General features: G+C 45.4%; 1 protein-coding gene across 1 annotated transcript in view; it reads left to right on the forward strand.

Annotated features, from left to right (window-relative positions):
- Nucleotides 1–25,067, forward strand: part of LOC138775009 (BRISC and BRCA1-A complex member 2-like) — a gene marked incomplete at its 5' end in the record, with an annotated part of 45,293 nt that overhangs the window by 12,964 nt on the left and 7,262 nt on the right. Inside the window, one exon of the mRNA XM_069955768.1 lies at nucleotides 1,784–1,858. Within this exon, the coding sequence (XP_069811869.1) occupies nucleotides 1,784–1,858 (75 nt within the window). The remainder of the gene's footprint in view (nucleotides 1–1,783; nucleotides 1,859–25,067) is intronic.

The raw sequence follows: 25,067 nt of genomic DNA on the forward strand, positions 1-25,067 counted from the left end.
TTGGAATAGACATTACACTGGGGAGCTGTCTGTGTCACTAGTGCTGCAGCTTAGTGGCACAGTTTAGCAGAATGAGCAGGGATAGCTGTCAGTCTGCACTGTGCTTTGGCCACTGAATTATATAACTTTATACCCCTTTCAAGAAATATTCTGGTTTCAGGAACATATCCACTAGATGCATATATTTAAAATCTCTACATCATTTTATCCACTAGGAGTAGTGTTGAGCGAACACTCGAAAACCTGGGTGCTTGGCTCAAATAACAAACTATTCTGAAATCAATAGGACACTTGGGCATTTAACTAGGCGCCCTCTGCTTTGCAGAGCAGAATGTGCCTGGTTTACCTCAAAGTAACCTATTGCATTTTTTCTTTCTAATTTTTGTGTATTTCGTCCCTTGAAGGGATGTGTAAAGGAAATATACAAAAATTCAAAAAAAAAAATGCAATAGGTTTCTGCAAGACACATACTGACAGACTTCCTATGTGTCTTGCAGAAACATCTTGTAAAACCTAAGCTATAGTGAAAAAACAATAAAGCAGCAGTACTTACCTGTCTACGCTCCTCCCGATGCCTTCTGGCTTCAGTCCCCCACTCAGTGACTACCCACTAGAGCCAATCACTGCGCTGTCCTGCCACAGCGCAGTGGTTGGCTGAGCAGGCTGTCACTGAGTGGGTAACTGGAGCCAGACGGCAGTGAGAAGAGCGGGGACAGGTAAGTATGGCTGCTTTATTGTTTTTGACTGTGATGGCACCCGTAAACAGTTACAGAACTATAATAAATGATGATGCCAGGAGCTCAGAAACTGTTAAAATATTAGTGTGAATATTTAAAAAGTGCCCAGAGGTACTTGAACGAGTATCAGACTCGATTGAGCAACCCAATGCAGTATGCCCGGCCAAGTATACTCATCCAATAATTTGGAAATTTGGATGCACCCGCATTCAAGTTTAGCAACAGTGAGGATCATCCGGCCAGTACTGCAGTACCGGCCGGGATGATCTTCACAAACACCGGCCGTTCTGTGATCTGGCCGATGTTGAACATAGCCTTAAAAGGGAATCTGTCTGGTCACGGAACGGCCGGTGTCTTACTACATGTGAACATAGCCTTAGTGCATTCACTCTTAGGGGTGGTTCACACTGAGCAAAGGTCATGACACTGACATGTCAATTAATTGAGCGTAGAGTGGCTGAAGCGGATGTGCGCGAGCCCTCCCATTGAGACAGACAGCAGGCAGGAGCTCTCTGCTGCAGAATTCTGAGAATTTTATTCTGTGTGAACAGCCCCTTATGCTGATTTTCTACAGTAATAAGATTCCAGTTTTTTTTCTCTTTGTCCAGTTGTCCACTTCTGTGATCATCACTTGGGAAACAATCTCTAACTTTTCGCTATATACCTTCCCTTCCTTTTTTCACCAGCTTCATTATGTCGGCTTGCAGTCAGTGAATGGAAACATTTTTCCCCTGATCATGTTGACATGGCAGAGCTACATGGCTGCGTATAAAGGAGAAAGAAAGCTGATACGCTGTCCTGAGCCCTGTATACATAGACATAGCCTTATACATCCTACAGCAAGCAGAGGACATGATCTGACAAATTGTACACGATCCTGACCCAGACCACGTCTCCTCTAAGGTGACAACCAATATGGCAGCTATTACATCTTCATCAGGAGAGCTCATGTGAGGCAAACCCATTTCACCACCTAGTTTTGGTGATACTCTTGGGTATAACTTGGTTGGTGCCTGACCTGATCTTGTCTTGTTCTTGTCTCACAGACTGGGGAGTTTTCTGCTCGATTCCTCTTGAAGCTTCCGGTGGACTTCAGTAACATCCCCATCTACCTGCTGAAGGTGAGTGTTTGTTCATGTGTGTGATGTGCAACTGATGCTTAGTGCAAGCGTGATGATGTGTTGGGCTCAACAAGTGGGGGAGGATTGTGGGTGCAACATCATGCTCCAAAATTACATTGACACCTCATAGGGGTTCCAAACATATACTACACAGTGTGACAATACACCAGCGGCTCAGGCTGTTTGATAAATGTCACACTTCTATACACAGTCTAGCTGTAAAGTTTACTGTCGTTAAATTTTTTTTGCAGAAATCAATAGTACAGGCTATTTTAAGAAACTTTGTATTTGGGTTTATTAGCCGAAAAATGCATTTTTATCATGAAAAAGCAGTTTGAAGCTCTCCCCTGTCTTCATGGTTCTCTTATGGAGAAGGGAGGAGTGGAGAGAGATGAGGCACCAAAACAGGTCAACAAACAATTAATTTACAGCTACATCACTGGGCTATCTCCTCTGAAGTCAGCACTGACCTCTCTGACCTCTGAATAGAGGCTTCCCATAGCTCTCGCTGTGTAATCCTATGCTCTCTGCTCTCTGCTGCCGACTAATCTTCCCCCTCCCCTCTCCATAGGTTACACAGGGCTCGACTGATGTAAAAGAGTCAAGATTTCCTGATAATGAGCAGTCAATGAGAGAGAGGAAGGTGGTGGGGGGGGGGGGGACCTGGCGAAAGTCTTTTTGAATGCAGATAATGGCATATTTGCCTAATAAACCCAATTACAAAGTTACTTAAAATCGCCTGTACTATTGATTTCTGCAAAAAAATAAAAAATACAACAGTGACACTTTAAGAGCATGATGATGTAATTAAAGTGAATGTACTGTCAGGTACATCATGTTAAGATTTTTACATCAATAGACCTGCCACTGGTGCTGGAATGCCGCAGCTGCGATCCTTTTTTTGAACAGCGGCCTTGTTCCCACACACAGCGCCAGTCTATTCCTGGGCACCGCCCCTGCCTTAAGCAGTGGATGCAGGCCTTCCCTCCCCCAGTGTGACAAACCCCCTTCCCTCTGTGATGCTGCTCCATTGGTTCTATTGGAGCTGCGTCACAGAGGGGAAGGCAGGCCTGCCTTCAGTGCTTCATGCCAGGCCAGGACCTGGGAATAGACCGGCACTGTGCATGGGAACTAGGCCGCTGGTCAAAAAAATGCCACACCCACTTGTCAAACAACCACCACAAGTGTCTAACAAATAAATCTGGTATCTGGCCTCTACTCCTTATAGAATGAAAATCTAATAAATCTGCGGTGTACATAGATCATAACTTGACCACTTTCACATCTCATCCACTTTGCTGCTACAGTAAAGGCTGCAGGTGTTCAGCATCATAGAACACTATATAGTCACTGCGTAGCAATACTGTATGGTGGTATTGCTGGTTGATAGTGTGTATTATGTAATGGAGGTTACTATGCACTGTACTCATACAGTAGAAATATTACTTATGTGTTGTATGGTGGCGTTAAATCACTATGTGGTGGTTTTTATTTGTGACTGTATGTGACTTCATTGTTCATTTAGGGTCCTGTAAAGCCCCCATTACACAGGGCGACTGTGAGGAGCACAGTCAGGGCGACTATAAGGAGTTTTGCTCCTCGTTCCTTGCTCGCTGCCGCCGCTATAACACTTGGCGGCATCGAGCGGGTAAGTGCAGGAGGGGGCACGGGGAGGTGCGAAGGGGCTGCCTGGATGATCGCTAGATCGCCCGGGCGGCCCATAGGGGATAGCGGCGGTCTGCTGCTGCCGCTCCTATTTCACAGAGCGATGGCAGCAGATCGCTGCTATCATTGTTGTTTGTCTTTCAACATGTTCAAAGACAAACGACCGCAACGATCGGCCGATATCGTTCTTGTCGGCTGATTGTTGCCTTCTACGGCTGATAATCGTTACATGTAATAGGGCCTTTAGGCGAAGTGATCTACAGGATGAAGCGTGTGCAAACCTGTCAGGTCAGTGCTTTCTTCCTCCTCATTCCATGCTGCCTTGACAATCTTTAGATAGTATTATATAGTACTGTGTGGTAATATTATTGGATCACTGCCTGGCTGTAGTATATGGTGACTGTATAGAGGTATAATTTCAGTGTATAGTCACTGTGGTGGTAATGTTTAGTCACTGTATAATGCTATTACATTACTATATGGCTGCATTATTTTGTGGCGTTATGATGTTATTGTGTAGTCTTTCTATAAGAATATTAGTTAAGCATAGTATCGTTATATTACCTGTATGATAGGCAGTATTAATTGGTCACTGTGTGACTGTATTAGTTTGTTTAGCATAGTATAGTTATAGTACCTGTACGCAGATGGCGGTATTATATAGTCACTGTTTGACACTGATAGAATGCTGTAGTATGCCAGTCTGTTTAGTGGACAGCTTTTACATCATGTGTGGTACGGAACAGTACAGAACGTCAGGCTATCACATTAGTTGTGAGTCCTTTAGCCGGAACCCCCATGAGTTCACTTTGATTTAAAGCTGTGGAGATTTCCTTCCTCTTGGTGCCAGTGACACAACTTCCTTCTCCTAACCTGAGTGACATATCAGAAGATACAAAAAGGTGTGCAATCCCTTTAAATCCCTGTTCTTCCGCTTGACAGCCCTTAGGCTTTCTTATAAAACCTGCAGTGAAATCTCTGGAATAAGACAGACATGTGTGAGCGGTGGTGACCCGGAGCTTGGCAGCGTCACGTGGCACTAGCCGGCTATACATGAGTGCAGTGATGGATCTGGTGTGTATCTTCGCCGCAGGCACATCCCTGGGATTTCCTATCAGGACCAGTTCTGGCAGCTTACACATCTGGCCCAGATCCTGCCGATCGCTGAGTGGAAACCGGTGCACGTGACTCATCTCCTCTATCTGTGCTCTGGGACCAGACTCCTCTCTCCTCTCTTTTTGGGACTCTTTTTTGTTTGGGGCATTTGCCCAATTGCTTTTGTCTAGACATCATGCTAAAGGCAAATGAGTTCCTCCTGTTTCTTGCTCAGTCTCTCGGTGTAACAGCAGGATCTTCTCTTGTCTGTTTCCTGTCTTCCTCCCAGCACTGTTAAAGTCATCCTGGTGCTGTATCTGAGACTTTCTGGCACATAACCGGGGGGGGGGGGGTGTAAGATACACAGCAGATTCTCTTGTTATAAGATGCAGGGTAGTCGAATCCTCTACATATATAAGGCATTGGGACCTGCACCTATATGGGACCCATATGGTCCGCCTATATGTGCGGCTATGTCCATTCACTTTTGAGGGAAATATGGAAAAAGGCAGGTAGGTCTGGGGCCTCTGTTCTTGCCACAGATGCAAACCTGTCATCATTTTATTCTGCCTGACCTCGAGGATAATCCCAAGTGGCTTCTCCTCACCAGCCTTTGTTGATGGATGCTTTCTTATGAATGGATAGGCTGTATTCTAATCTAAGTGATGTCACTCCTGATCTCTACTGATGGATAGGCTGTATTCTCAGTGATGTCACCGCTGATCTCTAGTGATGGATAGACTGTATTCTCAGTGATGTCACTGCTGAGCTCTAGTGATGGATAGGCTGTATTCTAAGTAATGTCACTCCTATATTCTCACTGATATCACCGTTGATCTCTACTGATGGATAGGCTGTATTCTCAGTGATGTCACCACTAATCTCTAGTTAGTGGATATTCCTTAGGTTCAGGCTTTCTTTACCTATGTAACATAGATCTCGGTTTATCACCTTTTCTGCGGTCATAGTCTCATCTGAGGTTGGATCTGATCTTTAGGCCTCTGTATTTTTCTCCTGTGGTTATTAGTTCTTTGTTGGAGAATATAACCTGAGCGGATCAGAAGTGAAATCGCTCAGGAGTCATCTAAGGAAGCCGTATTAATTCTGTGCGGTGACATGGTAATGATGTGCGTCAAAAGTGGCTGGAAATGTGTTTGTAATGAATTCCTTGTGCTGTGCTGCCTGGCAGCGCCCGAGATCGGCTCTGCAGAGCAGAAGAGATAATTGGATGTTATTTATATGTGATTCACGGGCAAACTAGTGGCAGTGCAGACTGCTGGCAACGCCGGCCGCCCGGCAAACCTGTCACTGACTACAGGAACTGAGATGAAGAGTATCAGAACTAATGACAGAGATTTAACAGTGTTTGTTTTGCAGTTATGTTCTGTAAGTTCTTGTAATGATCCAGTCAACATGACTCAAAGTTACAGAAACCTGATGTTATTCCTACAGAAAAATGCCAGATCTGAACTTTTACCCATTACTTCTACTTTAAATTCTGCATGCTAACCCCCAGTGTAATCTGACATGTGCCATTCTCCATGGCTATGCTGAGAACCATGATGCTTTGTGGTAAATGGCAGCTTTTGTACATAATATGGGTTTCTACGATTAATGATGTCACTACTTATGACTGGTGAATGGATAGGGGGATTTTCTGAACACTTTCAGTACGCTACTACGTATGACAATGCTTTTTTCCCTGCCCTAATTCATGGTGTAAGCATCGGAACTAAGGCGTCATTCACCCAATACGTGCCACGATGACCAGAGGAGGATTGCGGCACGAATCCCCTACCAGTGCAGCCCCCCCCCCACCGCCTGGTATATTGTGCGCTCTTGTCATCACATCTGACTACTCACCTACTCCCCCATGCCGGCCGGCTTACACACGCTCCCCGGAAGTGGCCTGGACTACTCTGCCAGGAGAAGAAGGCAGCATAGTCCACGCCCCTTCTGGAGAATATGTAAGCTGGCCAGCACGGGGGAGTAGCTGCTGGACAGCGGCACGGATTATGTGAATGGCTGTATTCACTTGAATATTTCCTAAAATTGTCCGAGATCGCGGATCCGTGACCGCGGACAATTTTACGGGATATGTGAAAGCAAGCAACAAGCAGTACCTCAAAGGGTACTATTACACAAAACGATTCGGCTGATTATTACTCAGTTAATAAATACAACGATCAGCCGATGACAACGATCATCAGCTGATCGTTGACATAGGTTTGAACCTTTAATGTGGAATAGCGGTGCGTGGCCGGCGCCTGACGATATACATTACCTATCCAGGCTGCAGGACTCCTCTTGAGGTCTTCTCCCCGGGTCCCGCGTCCTCCAGCTTCAGAGCAGCCTGTCCGCGGCCAGTGATTGGCTCTGAAGCTGGAGAGCGCGGGACCCGGGGAGAGACGACCACAAGAAGAGCCCTGCAGTCTGGATAGGTAATGTATAAAGTTAAGCAAGGGCTGCAAGGACATTGGTAAGATGTCACTGCAGCCCTTGTTAACGACAATCGGGCCGTCTAATAGGCCCAGTAAATGAGCGCCGATCTAGCAGATCGGCGCTCGTTTACAGTTGTTATCAGGCCCCCCATTGGCCCTTGTAATAACATCCAAACAAATAGTATAATAACAGAGAAACGTTCTATACTGCCACACAACACTATACCATGGGTCACACCTCTCCCTGTAGGCGAGCGCTCTGGAAACTTTTTTCTGCTCAGTTCTCAGGTTGCAGCTTAGGTCCCATTCTTAGAACTATATGGGAAAATATAGATAACTAAAAAGAAAAGGTGCATATGCCTATGGTGGACAGTTGGGGCCGGGGCATGGTCACATGTCGGCCATCTTATGGACAGACTCACCACAGGGCAGGGCAGCCCAGCCTGGAGGAGGGAAGTCTGATGTCAGTACAGCATAGGGATCTGACGTCAGTACAGCATATACAGTGAGTACACTTACGGACATGGAGAGAAAGGAGCTGCTGCACCTCACACCTATGGCTGACACTGATGCCTCTCGGCTACATTTACAAACCAACGCCAGGATGTTGGTATATAATTTGATCAAACCATATTGTCTCATGTACCACGTGAAGGTCCCCTGGCTCACTTGAGTGCCTACACTAAATTAACACTGTGTCGGTCAGCGATCGCCAACCCTGCAAAGCGAGCGCAAGCAGGGAAGGGAGACCACGGAATGGCCCTGCAACCCGCTGTCACAGGAGCAATCCCCAAGGGCCCCCCCAAGCCCAGCAGGCGCCAGCGGCGAAGAAATCGGCCACCAAGCAACACACGTGAGAACAAGGTCTAACCACTTACCACTGCTCTTGCAGGTAGAATGGGAAGAATAGGAGGTATTTGCCATGTGTGCATAGATGCTTCCTGCTAATTGGGGTCACATTGGTCTTACCAGGAGGAGTGCTAGCGACTCAGAAAAGGGGAGAAAAGTAAAATACGCACATGGAGAGAGGAGCTGCTGCACCTCACTTCTATGGCGCAGGTCTCAAACCAATTTGATGTCTAATTGTCTAATTTGATCAAACCATATTGCCTCAGGTACCAAGTGCAGGTCCCCTGGCAAACAAGAGCTATTTAAAATCGTTCACCATATTACACTGAACGATAGTTATTACGATCATTACTACAATTGATTACTCCATCTGATCAATAGAGCGATGGATTACCAATGATTTTAGGCTCAACTCAAATTTTGCAATCAATGACACGTGAACGATTTTTTTTATTGTTGCCTGCATTCACATATCATTTAAATTTGAACGATATAACGATTTTTGCACAATATTCGTCCCATGTAATAGGGCCCTCACAGCAGTGTCCTATGTGATGAGCTCAGTGACACCTGCGTCCCTGGGCCCCACAGCTGGACTGGATCCATTGATCCTCCCCACCATCCACAGCTTGGATTTTGACAACTAAATGACATTGCGTGACTGGTTCCAGTTTCTTCGCCTGCTGTGGCTTGTAATCTGTATCATTACTGTATATAGGGCCATAAGATTGGATAAACCGCAAGGAATGTCGCTGAATAATTGAAGGATAGCGTCATCTCTCTGCTCTTTCATCCTTTCCTTGGCAATGGAAAGCCACATTGTCACCGCTGGACTCCTGGAATTACAAGGAAGTTACAACCAAGTGCCAGTGTCTAACTGGTACTAACTCTATGAGGCTAAAAAGTTTACATGAGCTGTCAGTTTCCCATTGTGCTACAGTACAGCTCCCTGTGTAAATAATACAATTTCTATAATACTGCTATGTACTCCTATGTATAAAAATATAACTACTATGATACTACTTCTATACACAATAATATAACTACTATAATACTGCTCCTATTTACAAGAATATAACTACTATAATACTGCTCCTATGTACAAGAATATAACTACTATAATACTGCTCCTATGTAAAAGAATATAACTACTATAATACTGCTCCTATATACAAGAATAACTACTATAATACTACTCATGTATACAAGAATATAACTACTATAATACTGCTCCTATATACAAGATTATAACTACTATAATACTACTCCTATGTACAAGAATATAACTACTATAATGCGTAAAGGTAGATAGAAAGTCCAGCACTCACCGATATCAGAGGTATGCAAGCTTGTATCTTTATTCCATCTTACGAAGTTGGCAGGGAGGGAGAGGGTGCGCGGCGTGACTCAAATGGCGACGGCCGTTTCTGGCCTCTGGGGCCTTTCGTCTAGCCGAGAGTATGCGCCGTGTAACAGGAAGGGGGTGTGATATAGGTAAAAGTAACACACGTGATCAGTGACAATATAAAATCATTCAAAGCAATAAAACATTACAGGAATACAGCCAAATCGTTTCTTTCGTTGAGGCCAAGGGGGCCAGTAGCTTCAAGACCTGCAATCCATAAAGACTCCCTTTTCAGTAGAGTCCGATGCTGGTCTGTACTGTTGCCTCTGGATTAACCCGTTCCAGACCTAAAAATTTAACGCACTTTGTGTCGCCCCCGTGTTCCTTTCGGATGTGTTCTATTAAGCGTGGTACTCCCTTTCCTGTGTGAACAGAGTACATATGCTCTTTATATCGATTCCAGAGAGGGCGTTTTGTTTTGCCACATAGAATCTTCTACATGGGCAGACCAGGGCATATACTGTGTACGTAGTTCTGCATGTGATGAAATCTTTAATGTAGCATTCTTTCCCTCCTAGATGAATATAGGAGGTACTCAACATTTGTGGGCAGTAATTACAGTGGCCGCATTTGCGGTTACCCTCGGGGAGAGATGCGTTAAGCCAGTGTGTTGTTTTCTTTTTCTTTGTGTCCTGCCTATTGTTGCTACTGAGCATATCCCCTTGTGGTTTTAGATGGTCTATGGGTAATACAAGGTTTGCGACTGGCAATATCGTGTAAGTCGGGGTCGCTCTCTAAAAGGAACCAGTGGCGGTTTATGGCTTGTCTTATAGTGTCGTTGAGTGGTGTTTTGAAAAATAAACATAAATCTTTTTTCATTCACTTTTTTACGGGAGGAGGATTGTAATAAACTGGATCTTTCTGTATCCAGAGCACGATTGAATGCTTCTTTAACCATGGGTTTTGGGTAGCCTCTGCGTGTAAGTCTCTCCTCCAAATCACCAGCCTGTTTTTTGAAACTATCAATGTCGCTATTAACCCTTCTGAGGCGCAGCATTTGGCCATATGGTATGGCTTTTTTGACAACTGGGGGTGCGAGCTGGTGAAATGTAGGAGAGAGTTACACGCAGTAGGTTTTCTATATACAGAGGTCTTGATACCATCATCTATTAATTCTACAGAGATATCTAGAAACTCGAGTGTGGGGCCACCGAACTTGGATGTAAGAACATATTTCTGTTATTACAGTTGTTGAGATATAGGACAAACTCTGAGAACAGGTTCTCATTACCACCCCATGCAATAAAGATGTCGTCCACGAACCTATAATAACCCTTTATATATGGAATAAAGGGATTATTTTCTGTGTATATAAGGTCGTGTTCAAGCTTAGCCAGGAATAAATTAGCGTACGTGCAGGAGACCGGCGTGCCCATAGCAGTGCCGATCTCCTGCCGATGCCATACATCTTCAAATTTAAACACATTGCTCCTTAAAATGAACATAAGGGCCTCCTTTACAAAGTTTCGCAGGGCCACGGGATTGCCCCCTTTTTTGAGGAACCAATCTACTGCCTCTACACCCGCATCATGTGGGATGCGGGTGTAGAGGCTCTCCACGTCTATGGAGGTAAGGGCCGTTCCAGCCTCCCAATGTATATTTTTAATTGCCCCGAGGAATTCACCAGAGTCCTTATGTACGACGAGGTGTGTTCAAGTATGGGTCTGAGGATCCATTCAATGTATTGGGATAGGCCCTCAGTAACCGAATTGATCGCTGAGACAATAGGGCGCCCAGGTGGTTTCTCCAAAGATTTGTGGATCTTGGGAGAAAATACCACCTGGGCGCCCTAGGGGAGTCGGGTATCAGTTTCTCTGCCGTCTCTCTATCCAGAGCCCCTGCAGCTACGTGTCTATTCAGAAGTGACCTGAGATCTTCTTTAACTTTCCCTGTCGGGTCTTTGCTCAGAGTAGAATAGGTGTTGGTGTCACTAAGCTGCCTTTGGGCTTCATGTGTATAGTAGGCTTTCGACATGACTACCGCTGATCCCCCTTTATCTGCCCTCTTTACTACTAGATCTGGTCTAGATCTAAGCCAGTGTAGGGCTCGCTTCTCTTTATGTGTCAGGTTACTGACTGGCTCGGGATATGTCATGCCTCCGATGACTCCACCAGAGGGGCAACGGCCGGAATACCAGGATCTACAGATCGAAATACATCTAGCTCTCGCCCTTTAGGAGGGGATACAGGAGAGGGGGCCGAAAACACCAATCGAGGAGCAAAGGACCGAGAAAGCGCAAGCAAGTCTCATGGAGGAGACACCCTACCCCCCAAATGTGATCAACATATCTGGGGTACCCATCGACCAGGACGTGGAATCACTACTGGCAAAGGGACTTAACTATGGCCTTACAGAAGGCTTTTCACCCCCGGACTTTGAGATAGATCTATTCAAGGCCATAAGGAAAATTAATCTTACCAAACACTTCGCTATCAATAAATCATCTTTGCAGCATAAGGCACCTGCCTCTAGAGGATCTATCGGGCCACTAGGATTTATCCCACCAGAGGGCTCTAATGAACAGGAGATAGCTTGCCTCCAATTGCTAATGCACGATCAGACCCCAGATACCACCGTACATGAGCCTCAACATGCACACTTCAGAGGTGGCAAAAATCTACCTTCACGCCCCAGGTCACACCGGCAGTGCCCTTGATCTTTTCCATAAATTAGTGAACCGGGACGTAAAGGCATTGACATATCCCGAGCCAGTCAGTAACCTGACACATAAAGAGAAGCGAGCCCTACACTGGCTTAGATCTAGACCAGATCTAGTAGTAAAGAGGGCAGATAAAGGGGGATCAGCGGTAGTCATGTCGAAAGCCTACTATACACATGAAGCCCAAAGGCAGCTTAGTGACACCAACACCTATTCTACTCTGAGCAAAGACCCGACAGGGAAAGTTAAAGAAGATCTCAGGTCACTTCTGAATAGACACGTAGCTGCAGGGGCTCTGGATAGAGAGACGGCAGAGAAACTGATACCCGACTCCCCTAGGGCGCCCAGGTGGTATTTTTCTCCCCAAGATCCACAAATCTTTGGAGAAACCACCTGGCGCCCTATTGTCTCAGCGATCAATTCGGTTACTGAGGGCCTATCCCAATACATTGAATGGATCCTCAGACCCATACTTGAACACACCTCGTCGTACATTAGGACTCTGGTGATTCCTCGGGGCAATTAAAAATATACATTGGGAGGCTGGAACGGCCCTTACCTCCATAGACGTGGAGAGCCTCTACACCCGCATCCCACATGATGCGGGTGTAGAGGCAGTAGATTGGTTCCTCGAAAAGGGGGCAATCCGTGGCCCTGCGAAACTTTGTAAAGGAGGCCCTTATGTTCATTTTAAGGAGCAATGTGTTTAAATTTGAAGATGTATGGCATCGGCAGGAGATCGGCACTGCTATGGGCACGCCGGTCTCCTGCACGTACGCTAATTTATTCCTGGCTAAGCTTGAACACGACCTTATATACACAGAAAATAATCCCTTTATTCCATATATAAAGGGTTATTATAGGTTCGTGGACGACATCTTTATTGCATGGGGTGGTAATGAGAACCTGTTCTCAGAGTTTGTCCTATATCTCAACAACTGTAATAACAGAAATATGTTCTTTACATCCAAGTTCGGTGGCCCCACACTCGAGTTTCTAGATATCTCTGTAGAATTAATAGATGATGGTATCAAGACCTCTGTATATAGAAAACCTACTGCGTGTAACTCTCTCCTACATTTTACCAGCTCGCACCCCCAGTTGTCAAAAAAGCCATACCATATGGCCAAATGCTGCGCCTCAGAAGGGTTAATAGCGACATTGATAGTTTCAAAAAACAGGCTGGTGATTTGGAGGAGAGACTTACACGCAGAGGCTACCCCAAACCCATGGTTAAAGAAGCATTCAATCGTGCTCTGGATACAGAAAGATCCAGTTTATTACAATCCTCCTCCCTTAAAAAAGTGAATGAAAAAAGATTTATGTTTATTTTTCAAAATTCACCACTCAACGGCACTATAAGACAAGCCATAAACCGCCACTGGTTCCTTTTAGAGAGCGACCCCGACTTACACGATATTGCCAGTCGCAAACCTTGTATTACCCATAGAAAAAACAAAACCATAGGGGATATGCTCAGTAGCAACAATAGGCAGGACACAAAGAAAAAGAAAACACACACTGGCTTAACGCATCTCTCCCCGAGGGTAACCGCAAATGCGGCCACTGTAATTACTGCCCACAAATGTTGAGTACCTCCTATATTCATCTAGGAGGGAAAGAATGCTACATTAAAGATTTCATCACATGCAGAACTACGTACACAGTATATGCCCTGGTCTGCCCATGTAGAAGATTCTATGTGGGCAAAACAAAACGCCCTCTCTGGAATCGATATAAAGAGCATATGTACTCTGTTCACACAGGAAAGGGAGTACCACGCTTAATAGAACACATCCGAAAGGAACACGGGGGCGACACAAAGTGCGTTAAATTTTTAGGTCTGGAACGGGTTAATCCCAGAGGCAACAGTACAGACCAGCATCGGACTCTACTGAAAGGGAGTCTTTATGGATTGCAGGTCTTGAAGCTACTGGCCCCCTTGGCCTCAACGAAAGAAACGATTTGGCTGTATTCCTGTAATGTTTTTTGCTTTGAATGATTTTATATTGTCACTGATCACGTGTGTTACTTTTACCTATATCACACCCCCTTCCTGTTACACGGCGCATACTCTCGGCTAGACGAAAGGCCCCAGAGGCCAGAAACGGCCGTCGCCATTTGAGTCACGCCGCGCACCCTCTCCCTCCCTGCCAACTTCGTAAGATGGAATAAAGATACAAGCTTGCATACCTCTGATATCGGTGAGTGCTGGACTTTCTATCTACCTTTACGCATGGTCTGAACTGCTCCATTTCTGCCCGCGCACCACCCATACAAGCCATTGATTCCACGGAGACCGCCCCCTCCACCTACACCTGTACTCCACACTGACTAAGGTTTGGTTTATTCATTACCCGGTTGTGCTGAGGTCTCTTGCTCCATACATACAATAACTACTATAATACTGCTCCTATATACAAGAATATAACTACTATAATACACAAACTGGAGAGAATGGAACGGCTGCACATCCCATCTATGGCTGATACTAATGGCGCTTGGCCTATATTAAAAATCAACACCAGAGTGTCTGTATATGAATTGATCAAGCCATATTGCCCCGTGTACCACCGCGCAGGTCCTCTGGTCCACACGGGTCCCTATGCTAACTCCACACCGTGACGGTCAGCGACCGCCACCCCCCACAAAGCGTGCCCGTGCAGGGAGGGAGGCCATAGAACGGCCCTGCAACCCCAATGTCACAGGACCAGACCCAAAAAGCCCCACCAAAACCCGGCCGACCAGTGTGAGGTGCAGCACTCTTTTTCTTCCCTGAACCGTATTTTGTTTCTCTCTTTTCTCCGTGTTTTGCACTCCTCCTGGTGAGACCCACATGACCGCAATTAGCAGGAGATACCTGAGTGCTCATGGTTTTAATCCCTCCTTTCTGTCCCATTCTATCCTTGATAGCTATGGTGAGTGCAATACCTTATCCAGACTTGTGCTGCTTGGGGGCAGCTTCCTCCGCCGGTGGTGCTTGCTGGGTTTTGGTGTGGCATTTTTGGGTCTGGTCCTGTGGCATGGGGGTTGCAGGGCCGTTCCATGGCCTCCCTTCCCTGACTGTGCACGCCTGCAGGGGTGGTGGTCGCTGACTGGCACAGTGGGACTTAGTGTAGGGACCCATGAGTATCAGATACCTGCACGAGGTACATGGGGCAGTGTGGCTTGATCAATTCACATACAGAATTCTGATGTTTTCTATGCAGCCGAGAGGTACTAGTATCAGCCATAGGTGTGAGGTGCAGCACTCTTTTTTCTTCCCTGAACCGCATTTTGTTTCTCTCTTTTCTCCGTGTTTTGCACTCCTCCTGGTGAGACCCACATGACCGCAATTAGCAGGAGACACCTGAGTGCTCATGGTTTTAATCCCACCTGTCTGTCCCATTCTATCCTTGATAGCTATGGTGAGTGCAATACCTTATCCAGACTTGTGCTGTTTGGGGGCAGCTTCCTCCGCCGGTGGTGCTGGCTGGGTTTTGGTGTGGCATTTTAGGGTCTGGTCCTGTGGCATGGGGGTTGCAGGGCTGTTCCATGGCCTCCCTTCCCTGACTGTGCATGCCTGCAGGGGTGGTGGTCGCTGACTGGCACAGTGTGGACTTAGTGTAGGACCCATGTGTATCAGATACCTGCACGAGGTACATGGGGCAGTGTGGCTTGATCAATTTACATACAGAATTCTGATGTTTTTTATGCAGCCGAGAGGTACTAATATCAGCCATAGGTGTGAGGTGCAGCACTCTTTTTCTTCCATGAACCGTATTTTGTTTCTCTCTTTTCTCCGTGTTTTGCACTCCTCCTGGTAAGACCCACATGACCGCAATTAGCAGGAGACACCTGAGTGCTCATGGTTTTAATCCCTCCTGTCTGTCCCATTCTATCCTTGATAGCTATGGTGAGTGCAATACCTTATCCAGCGAGAGTTACTAGTATCAGCCATAGGTGTGAGGTGCAGCACACTTTTTCTTCCCTGAACCATAACTACTATAATACTGCTCCTATATACAAAATTATAACTACTATAATACTGCTCCTATATACAAGAATATAACTACTATAATACTGCTCCTATATACAAGAATATAACTACTATAATACTACTCCTATGTACAAGAATATAACTCCTATAATACTGCTCCTATATACAAGAATATAACTACTATAATACTGCTCCTATATACAAGAATATAACTACTATAATACTGCTCCTATATACAAGAATATAACTACTATAATACTGATCCCTATATACTGTACAAGAATAAAACTACTATAATACTGCTCCTATATACAAGAATATAACTACTATAATGCAACAGCGAGAGAGAGTAGAGACTAGGGCACTCACCGATACCTCCAAGCTAATGTCTTTATTCCGATAGACACAGATCCATGGTGAGGGAGGACAAATGGAATGGCGGGCGCCTATACCCCGGAACGATGTTTCACGCCCACTCGGCGCTTCTTCCTGCCGGGAAGGTCACCTGACCTCAGGAGGGGGGTGTGTTAAATACCATCACCAAACAAAATAACAATGTGCAAACAAAAAGTGATAAACATGAAACATAATATGACGGCTGTTGTTATAATCATTTCGCTCATTGAGTCCAAGCGGGCACCGCAAGTACAAGCATATCAGGTCGGTTTCCCTATCATACCTCCTTTATTGCTAGCATTGCTGACAGTGCCGACTGTACTCTACCGCTGCATAACTACTATAATACTGCCTCCTATATACAAGAATATAACTACTATAATACTACTCCTATGTACAAGAATATAACTACTATAATACTGCCTCCTATATAAAAGAATATAACTACTATAATACTGCTCCTTTATCCAAGAATATAACTACTGTAATCTCTGGCATCTGGAATATGGACTGCAAACAGGTAGTTGTACCAATGAGACAGCTAAATCAGGCGGTGCTCCACTAAATAAAAGGAACGCAATGTGAGAGAGAGGAGAAACAGAAGCGGGCTCTTGACGGCAATGTGTGTCTTCAAATCGGTTTATTGAGGGTTCACTTCACCATGCGGGGAGGGGGGAGTGTGGAGCGGACACATCCTACAGGTAGACAAAAATATAACTACTATAATGGAGTACGGCAGATATAGCTAGCCCGCACTGCTGCCAGGAGTATCCCCTTAATCAGGTGAGCGGTTGGGCATATGGTGTGGATGAATGAAGACAATGGGGTGCTTGATGAAAAGGCAGATGTGAACAATGGTAAAGAAGAGATTCCAGCACTCACCAGTCAGCGTCTTTTAAACTTTATTCCAAATAGAACATCGCACAGGGAGGGGATGGTGGATAACTACTTTAATACTGCTCCTATATACAAGAATATAACTACTATAATACTGCTCCTATATACAAGAATATAACTACTAAAATGTGGCTCAGGGAAGAAACAGAGTGCTGCACATCACACCTATGGCTGATACTAGTGCCGCTTGGCTAAATAAAAAACACATCAGAATTTTGTGTATGAATTGATCAAGCCATACTGCCCCATGTACCTCGTGCCGGTATCTGATACACATGGGTCCCTACACTAAGTCCACACCGTGCCAGTCAGTGGCCACCAACCCCGCAGGCGTGCACAGCCAGGGAACGGGGCCATGGGACGGCCCTGCGACCCCCATGCCACAGGACCAGACCCAAAAACACCACACCAGAACCCGGCCAGCACCGCCGGCGGAGAAGGTCGCCCCCAAGCAGCACAAGTCTGGATAAGGTATTGCGCTCACCATAGCTGCAGCAAACAGAATGGGAAAAAAACAGGAGGGATTAAAACCATGTGCACTCAGGTGTCTCCTGCTAATTGCGGTCATGTGGGTCTCACCAGGAGGAGTGCAAAACACGGAGAAAAGAGAGAAACAAAATGTGGCTCAGGGAAGAAACAGAGTGCTGCACTCACACCTATGGCTGATACTAGTGCGCTTGGCTAAATAAAAAACACATCAGAATTTTGTGTATGAATTGATCAAGCCATACTGCCCCATGTACCTCGTGCCGGTATCTGATACACATGGGTCCCTACACTAAGTCCACACCGTGCCAGTCAGTGGCCACCAACCCCGCAGGCGTGCACAGCCAGGGAACGGGGCCATGGGACGGCCCTGCGACCCCCATGCCACAGGACCAGACCCAAAAACACCACACCAGAACCCGGCCAGCACCGCCGGCGGAGAAGGTCGCCCCCAGCAGCACAAGTCTGGATAAGGTATTGCGCTCACCATAGCTGCAGCAAACAGAATGGGAAAAAAACAGGAGGGATTAAAACCATGTGCACTCAGGTGTCTCCTGCTAATTGCGGTCATGTGGGTCTCACCAGGAGGAGTGCAATACACGGAGAAAAGAGAGAAACAAAATGCGGGTTCAGGGAAGAAACAGAGTGCTGCACCTCACACCTATGGCTGATACTAGTGCCGCTTGGCTAAATAAAAAAACACATCAGAATTTTGTGTATGAATTGATCAAGCCATACTGCCCCATGTACCTCGTGCCGGTATCTGATACACATGGGGTCCCTACACTAAGTCCACACCGTGCCAGTCAGTGGCCACCAACCCCGCAGGCGTGCACAGCCAGGGAACGGGGGCCATGGGACGGCCCTGCGACCCCCATGCCACAGGACCAGACCCAAAACACCACACCAGAACCCGGCCAGCACCGCCGGCGGAGAAGGTCGCCCCCAAGCAGCACAAGTCTGGATAAGGTATTGCGCTCACCATAGCTGCAGCAAACAGAATGGGAAAAAAACGAGGGATTAAAACCATGTGCACTCAGGTGTCTCCTGCTAATTGCGGTCATGTGGGTCTCACCAGGAGGAGTGCAAAAACACGGAGAAAGAGAGAAACAAAATGTGGCTCAGGGAAGAAACAGAGTGCTGCACATCACCCTATGGCTGATACTAGTGCCGCTTGGCTAAATAAAAAACACATCAGAATTTTGTGTATGAATTGATCAAGCCATACTGCCCCATGTACCTCGTGCCGGTATCTGATACACATGGGTCCCTACACTAAGTCCACACCCGTGCCAGTCAGTGGCCACCAACCCCGCAGGCGTGCACAGCCAGGGAACGGGGGCCATGGGACGGCCCTGCGACCCCCATGCCACAGGACCAGACCCAAAACACCACACCAGAACCCGGCCAGCACCGCCGGCGGAGAAGGTCGCCCCCAAGCAGCACAAGTCTGGATAAGGTATTGCGCTCACCATAGCTGCAGCAAAACAGAATGGGAAAAAAATACAAGAATATAACTACTATAATACTGCTCCCTATATACAAGAATATAACTACTATAATACTGCTCCTATATACAAGAATATAACTACTATAATACTGCTCCTATATACAAGAATATAACTACTATAATACTGCTCCTATAATCAAGAATATAACTACTATAATACTGCTCCTATAATCAAGAATATAACTACTATAATACTGTTCCTATATACAAGAATATAACTACTATAATACTGCTCCTATATACAAGAATATAACTACTATAATACTGCTCCTATATACAAGAATATAACTACTATATTACTGCTCCTATGTACATAATATAACTACTATAATACTGTTCCTATATACAAGAATATAACTACTATAATACTGCTCCTATATACAAGACTATAACTACTACGGTATAATAGTGCCCCTATCTACAAGAAAAGAAGTGACATTGATACCTATAGGGGGCAGTACTATGTTAGATATCTTCTAGAAGAAGTGGTGTACACAGTCCTTATCTTTTAGTCTTCAGTCACTGTGGGTCTTTGTTATGATTTATAGTCGAGCTGATTTGCTTTTTAATGTAACTTTTTCACCTTTCTGGATACATAATAAGAGTACACACGACTTTCGGACTCTTGCCCATTGTTTGTTTCCCACCATTCATCTTCCTGAAGCACTCTCTGCCATTTGAGTACATCTGGTACACTGTGAGGGGGATGAGGAGCGCTCGGTGTTGATCTCATGGTTATAGTGAAGTATTAGTATCCCGCATTGTTTGAGTAACCCGTCCGGGGCGGCCGCTCATTTGCTGACTTGCGGCGCTCGGTAATTGTCTCAGTATGTGCGGCTTTATTACCAGGGTAAACATCAATGTCTCCTCTCTGCAGTCACTATTGTTTACAGACTTGAAAAGAAGTGGCGGTATAATAACCCTTTCATAGTGAACTTTTGACATGCTTGAGGCGTGATAATGCACCGCCTGTGTCATACAGTGCAGTGGCCTGTAGTTACCTACTATCAGATGGAAATAGAAACCTAGAAGATTGTCGGCAGAAAAAGACCACTGGGTCAGTCTAGTCTGCCCGTAAGTTAGGGGTCTCACCATTACTGAACATGGAAGTTTATGTAAAAAACTGGGTAGTCCCTTTTAAGCTTTATTTTTAGTGATGTCACCGCTGATCTCTAGTGAATTGCTGCCTTTTTTATTGATGTCACTGCTGATCTCTAGTGATGGATAGGCTGTATTCTCAGTGATGTCACTGCTGATCTCTAGTGATGGATAGGCTGTATTCTCAGTGATGTCACCGCTGCTGATCTCTAGTGATGGATAGGCTGTATTCTCAGTGATGTCCCTGCTGATCTCTACTGATGGATAGGCTGTATTCTCAGTGATGTCACCACTGATCTCTAGTGATGGATAGGCTGTATTCTCAGTGATGTCACCGCTGATCTCTAGTGGTGGATAGGCTGTATTCTCAGTGATGTCACCACTAATCTCTAGTGATGGATAGGCTGTATTCTCAGTAATGTCACTGCTGATCTCCAGTGATGGATACGCTGTATTCTCAGTGATGTCACCGCTGATCTCGAGTGATGGATTGGCTGTATTCTCAGTGATGTCACCGCTGATCTCTAGTGGTGGATAGGCTGTATTCTCAGTGATGTCACCGCTGATCTCGAGTGGTGGATAGGCTGTATTCTCAGTGATGTCACCGCTGATCTCTAGTGATGGATAGGCTGTATTCTCAGTGATGTCACTGCTGATCTCCAGTGATGGATAGGCTGTATTCTTAGTGATGTCACTGCTGATCTCCAGTGATGGACACTTACCACCAGCTTAATTAAAAAAAAATATGGAGAAAATTCATTGTGAACATGAATTCACAGTGATCGTTTCAGAACTGTATAAAAGCCCCTAACCTCTGATAATGTGTTCACTGTCCTCGTCCCCGCTCAGGTAAGTGTCTGTGTCTCCTGCTGATCAGGTGATGTGAGACAGAAAGCAGACATTGTGTAACCGGAGGAATATCTGATCTGAAAGGCTCCCAAAATTCCCCTTCCCCTTGTTGCTTATAGGAAACCTATCCTCATCATACATACTGTTACTTCCTCCTCATGTCTCTGTTTGGGTAAATGAAGCTTAGCAGCCTGGGTGGTAAAGATGACATCACGTCGCTATTTCACAGGGCTGTAATATTTGCTGATCATCGCATTTCACTATAATTTCCCAGGTGGTTTAAGGGGAACAACCATTAATGGATATTCAGATCTGAAATGTTTCTGTTATAGTTTCTTGCAGTGATATCTTTCTCATTAGTTTGTATTTAGTGATGTCACAGATCTGGTAAATGAATAGGCTGAGTGATGTCACTGCTGGTGAATGGATAGGTTACATCCATAGGTATTTCCATCACTGATCTTATAAAATTATTCTCAGTGATGTCACCGCTGATCTCTAGTGGTGGATAGGCTGTATTCTCAGTGATGTCACTGATCTCTAGTGATGGATAGGCTGTATTCTCAGTGATGTCACCGCTGATCTCTAGTGATGGATATGCTGTATTCTCAGTGATGTCACCTCTGATCTCTAGTGGTGGATAGACTGTATTCTCAGTAATGTCTCTGATCTCTAGTGATGGATAGGCTGTATTCTCAGTGATGTCACTGCTGTTCTCTAGTGATGGATAGGCTATATTCTCAGTGATGTCACTGCTGATCTCTAGTGGTGGATAGGCTATATTCTCAGTGATATCACTGCTGATCTCTAGTGATGGATAGGCTATATTCTCAGTGATATCATGCTGATCTCTAGTGATGGATAGGCTGTATTCTCAGTGATGTCACTGATCTCTAGTGATGGATAGGCTGTATTCTCAGTCATATCATCACTGATCTCTAGTGATGGATAGGCTATATTCTCAGTGATGTCACCTGCTGATCTCTAGTGGTGGATAGGCTATATTCTCAGTGATATCACTGCTGATCTCTAGTGATGGATAGGCTATATTCTCAGTGATGTCACTGATCTCTAGTGATGGATAGGCTGTATTCTCAGTGACGTCATCGCTGATCTCTAGTGATGGATAGGCTGTATTCAAGATACATCTCCTGTACAGATACATTTGCACTTCACACATTTGATAACTAAGTCCGTCTTTATGTCACGTGGCAGAATATACCAGCATCCCCAAGGTATCTCCACTGACCTTGGCTCTCAATGACATCATGGCGGCTCCATTCTCAGGCTGAGATACGTACATAGCCCCGCCTTATGTAACTTTTGTAATGTACACAGGTATATTTATCCAGGCTCCACTGATAAGCTTAGTGGAATTTTCCATTAATATCCTATAGGGAACGATTGTGTGTAGTAATAAAACACAAGGTCTGCTATCAGATAGAGAAATCCCCTTGATTCATTTCCTATAAGTTAACAGAGTCTTTTCTCTCCACCATTTGGTCTTTTTCTTTCTACCATATTGTTCTGTACATCAATAAATCATACATTTACTTTTCAGGGTATTCACCATAAAGCCCCTCTGCTCACTCTGTGGACATTCTCTTGACTATCCCAGATGTCGGACTCCAAACCATCAGTTCTTTATCTCCTTTCCTGTGGATAAAGTCTATGTATTAATCTTAGGATAACCCATTTTAAGCGGCCATATACATTGCATGACTAGCTTCCTAACCTAGTGATTTAGGCAGGATTGGTCAACCATGTAATAGAAAATGCAATACCACTCACAACCTGAGGACAGGGGTGGCGCTGTTTCTTGAAGAATGCAACTTTACTGAACAATGTTTCTTTGCTGAAGATCCCAAAGTGTGAACAATGGTGTAGATTCCCATTGAATACGAATAATTTGGGCACTTTTCCTAGGGTTCCCATGTTTCCCACCGCCTCCCATGACCTAATATTTTGTTAAAAAATTGTATCTTATGTCCTCAAAGAAAGCTGAAGAGTTCATTGTTTTCTGAAGGATTTTCTCAGGTTTCAGTAGAGGCAGAGCAAACACTCGGCTCCGGCCGTCCTTACAGATTACAGGGTGGGTCCCGGAGATGCCTGTCCCGACACGAGGAATATTATTCAAGAGACATAACCCCAGAGAGATCCATTAAATGTATCAATGATTGACTGTGGAGGCTGCTACAAGGCGGTCACGTCTGGGAGCTCCTGACTAACTTGTCTCTGCGTATTGCGGAGCAGGGTTTAAGGTTTTTATAAAGGGTACTTCCACCGAAAAAAAATTTCTGAACAACTGGTGTCAGAAAGGTATACAGATTTGTACATTACTTTTAAAAATCTCCAGTCTTCCAGTACTTCTCAGCAGCTATATGCCCTGCAGGAAGTGGTGTATTCTTTCCAGTCTGGCACACTGCTTTCTGCTGCCACCTCTGTCCATGTCAGGAACTCTCCAGAGCTGGAGAGGTTTTCTATGGGGATTTGCTACTGCTCTGGACAGTTCCTGACATGGACAGAGGTGGCAGCAGAGAGCACTGTGTCAGACTGGAAAGAATACACCACTTCCTGCAGGGCATACAGTAGCTGAAGACTGGAAGACTGGAGATTTTTATATAGAAGTAATTTACAAATCTGTATAGTAAGTATATCTGTAAGTGAATGGGGTTCAGTGTATGACTAAACCAGAAGTGCATCAGTAGAAACCCATGTGAACAGCGTGCTATTCCCCTCTTCTATCCCCCTGGAAAAAGGGTTAACTGGTAGCAACACTTAAGCACAGGGTTTATCGCTGCACTTTGCTCATGTGCTGCACATAAAAATCTGCTCCTATCAGTCAGATACAATCACAGAGCAGATTATTATCCCGCCGTTGCCGCTGTCCTCAGATGACAGACAACTGGAGACAAGCTCCTCCCAGTGTCTTAAAGGAGCCGAACGGAAGAAAATGCGAGAGAGACAGTTTAAAGGACAATCACTCCACTTTTCCCTGATCATGGGATATCCTCCACATCAGCTGTGATTTGTGGGGAACCTGGCAGTTTGGTTCCCTGCAGCGCCACCACAGGTGAAATGGAGCATTACACGTGCCCATTGACATCACTGCCTGTGTAATACTACAGGATAGGTCCTACATAGAAACAGATGATCTCTGCAACTTCTCTCCACTCTGACCTATGGATGAGGATCCTGAACAGAGGACCCCTAATAGGTTGTATGACATTGGGTCTTCTCACCTGGACTGCCCCTTTTATTGTATGTTGTAGACTTCGTTTTAATTTCTTACTGTAGGAAACTGCAGGTGTAAGCACTACTGCACTACTGAGAGAAGATGCACTACTAGGAGAGGCTGATGACTTTGTGCCTTTCTGAATTCTGTAACATACGGTGTTTTCATGAGGGGGGCGTTTGAAGATCCAGAAGCATGATTTCGGGGATATCCAGCCTGTTTCTAGCTAAGGTCCTTATTCTGACATTTCTACGGATCAGGGATTTCAGGGGCTTTGTGCCTCTTCACTGTTTACTTGTGCTGGTCCATGTGTTCCCCTACTGTCCCTAGTGACAGTGCAAGGTACTGCAGCCTTTTACTTGAATGGGACCTGCCCACTTAGACAGCTAATGTGAAGTGAGTCAGGTGCTGCTCACCCTCAAATCTAATATCGATAGCCTATCTTGAGGGTAGGCCATAGGTTTTTGTAGGGTAGATGACTCCTTCAAAGTGTTTTGGCATGTCGTCCAGATTGCATTGGGTCCTGAGATCTGCCATGATCTGGTAAGTTGCGCAGTCACGAGCTTCCAAGTCAGATATGGTGTCCAGCCGGGAATTGAAGCTTGTGGCCACATGCTTTCTCTGGTTATAACACTCAGGACTGGG

This window comes from Dendropsophus ebraccatus, unplaced genomic scaffold (assembly GCF_027789765.1).
Source record: "Dendropsophus ebraccatus isolate aDenEbr1 unplaced genomic scaffold, aDenEbr1.pat pat_scaffold_1238_ctg1, whole genome shotgun sequence".
Lineage (NCBI taxonomy): Eukaryota > Metazoa > Chordata > Amphibia > Anura > Hylidae > Dendropsophus > Dendropsophus ebraccatus.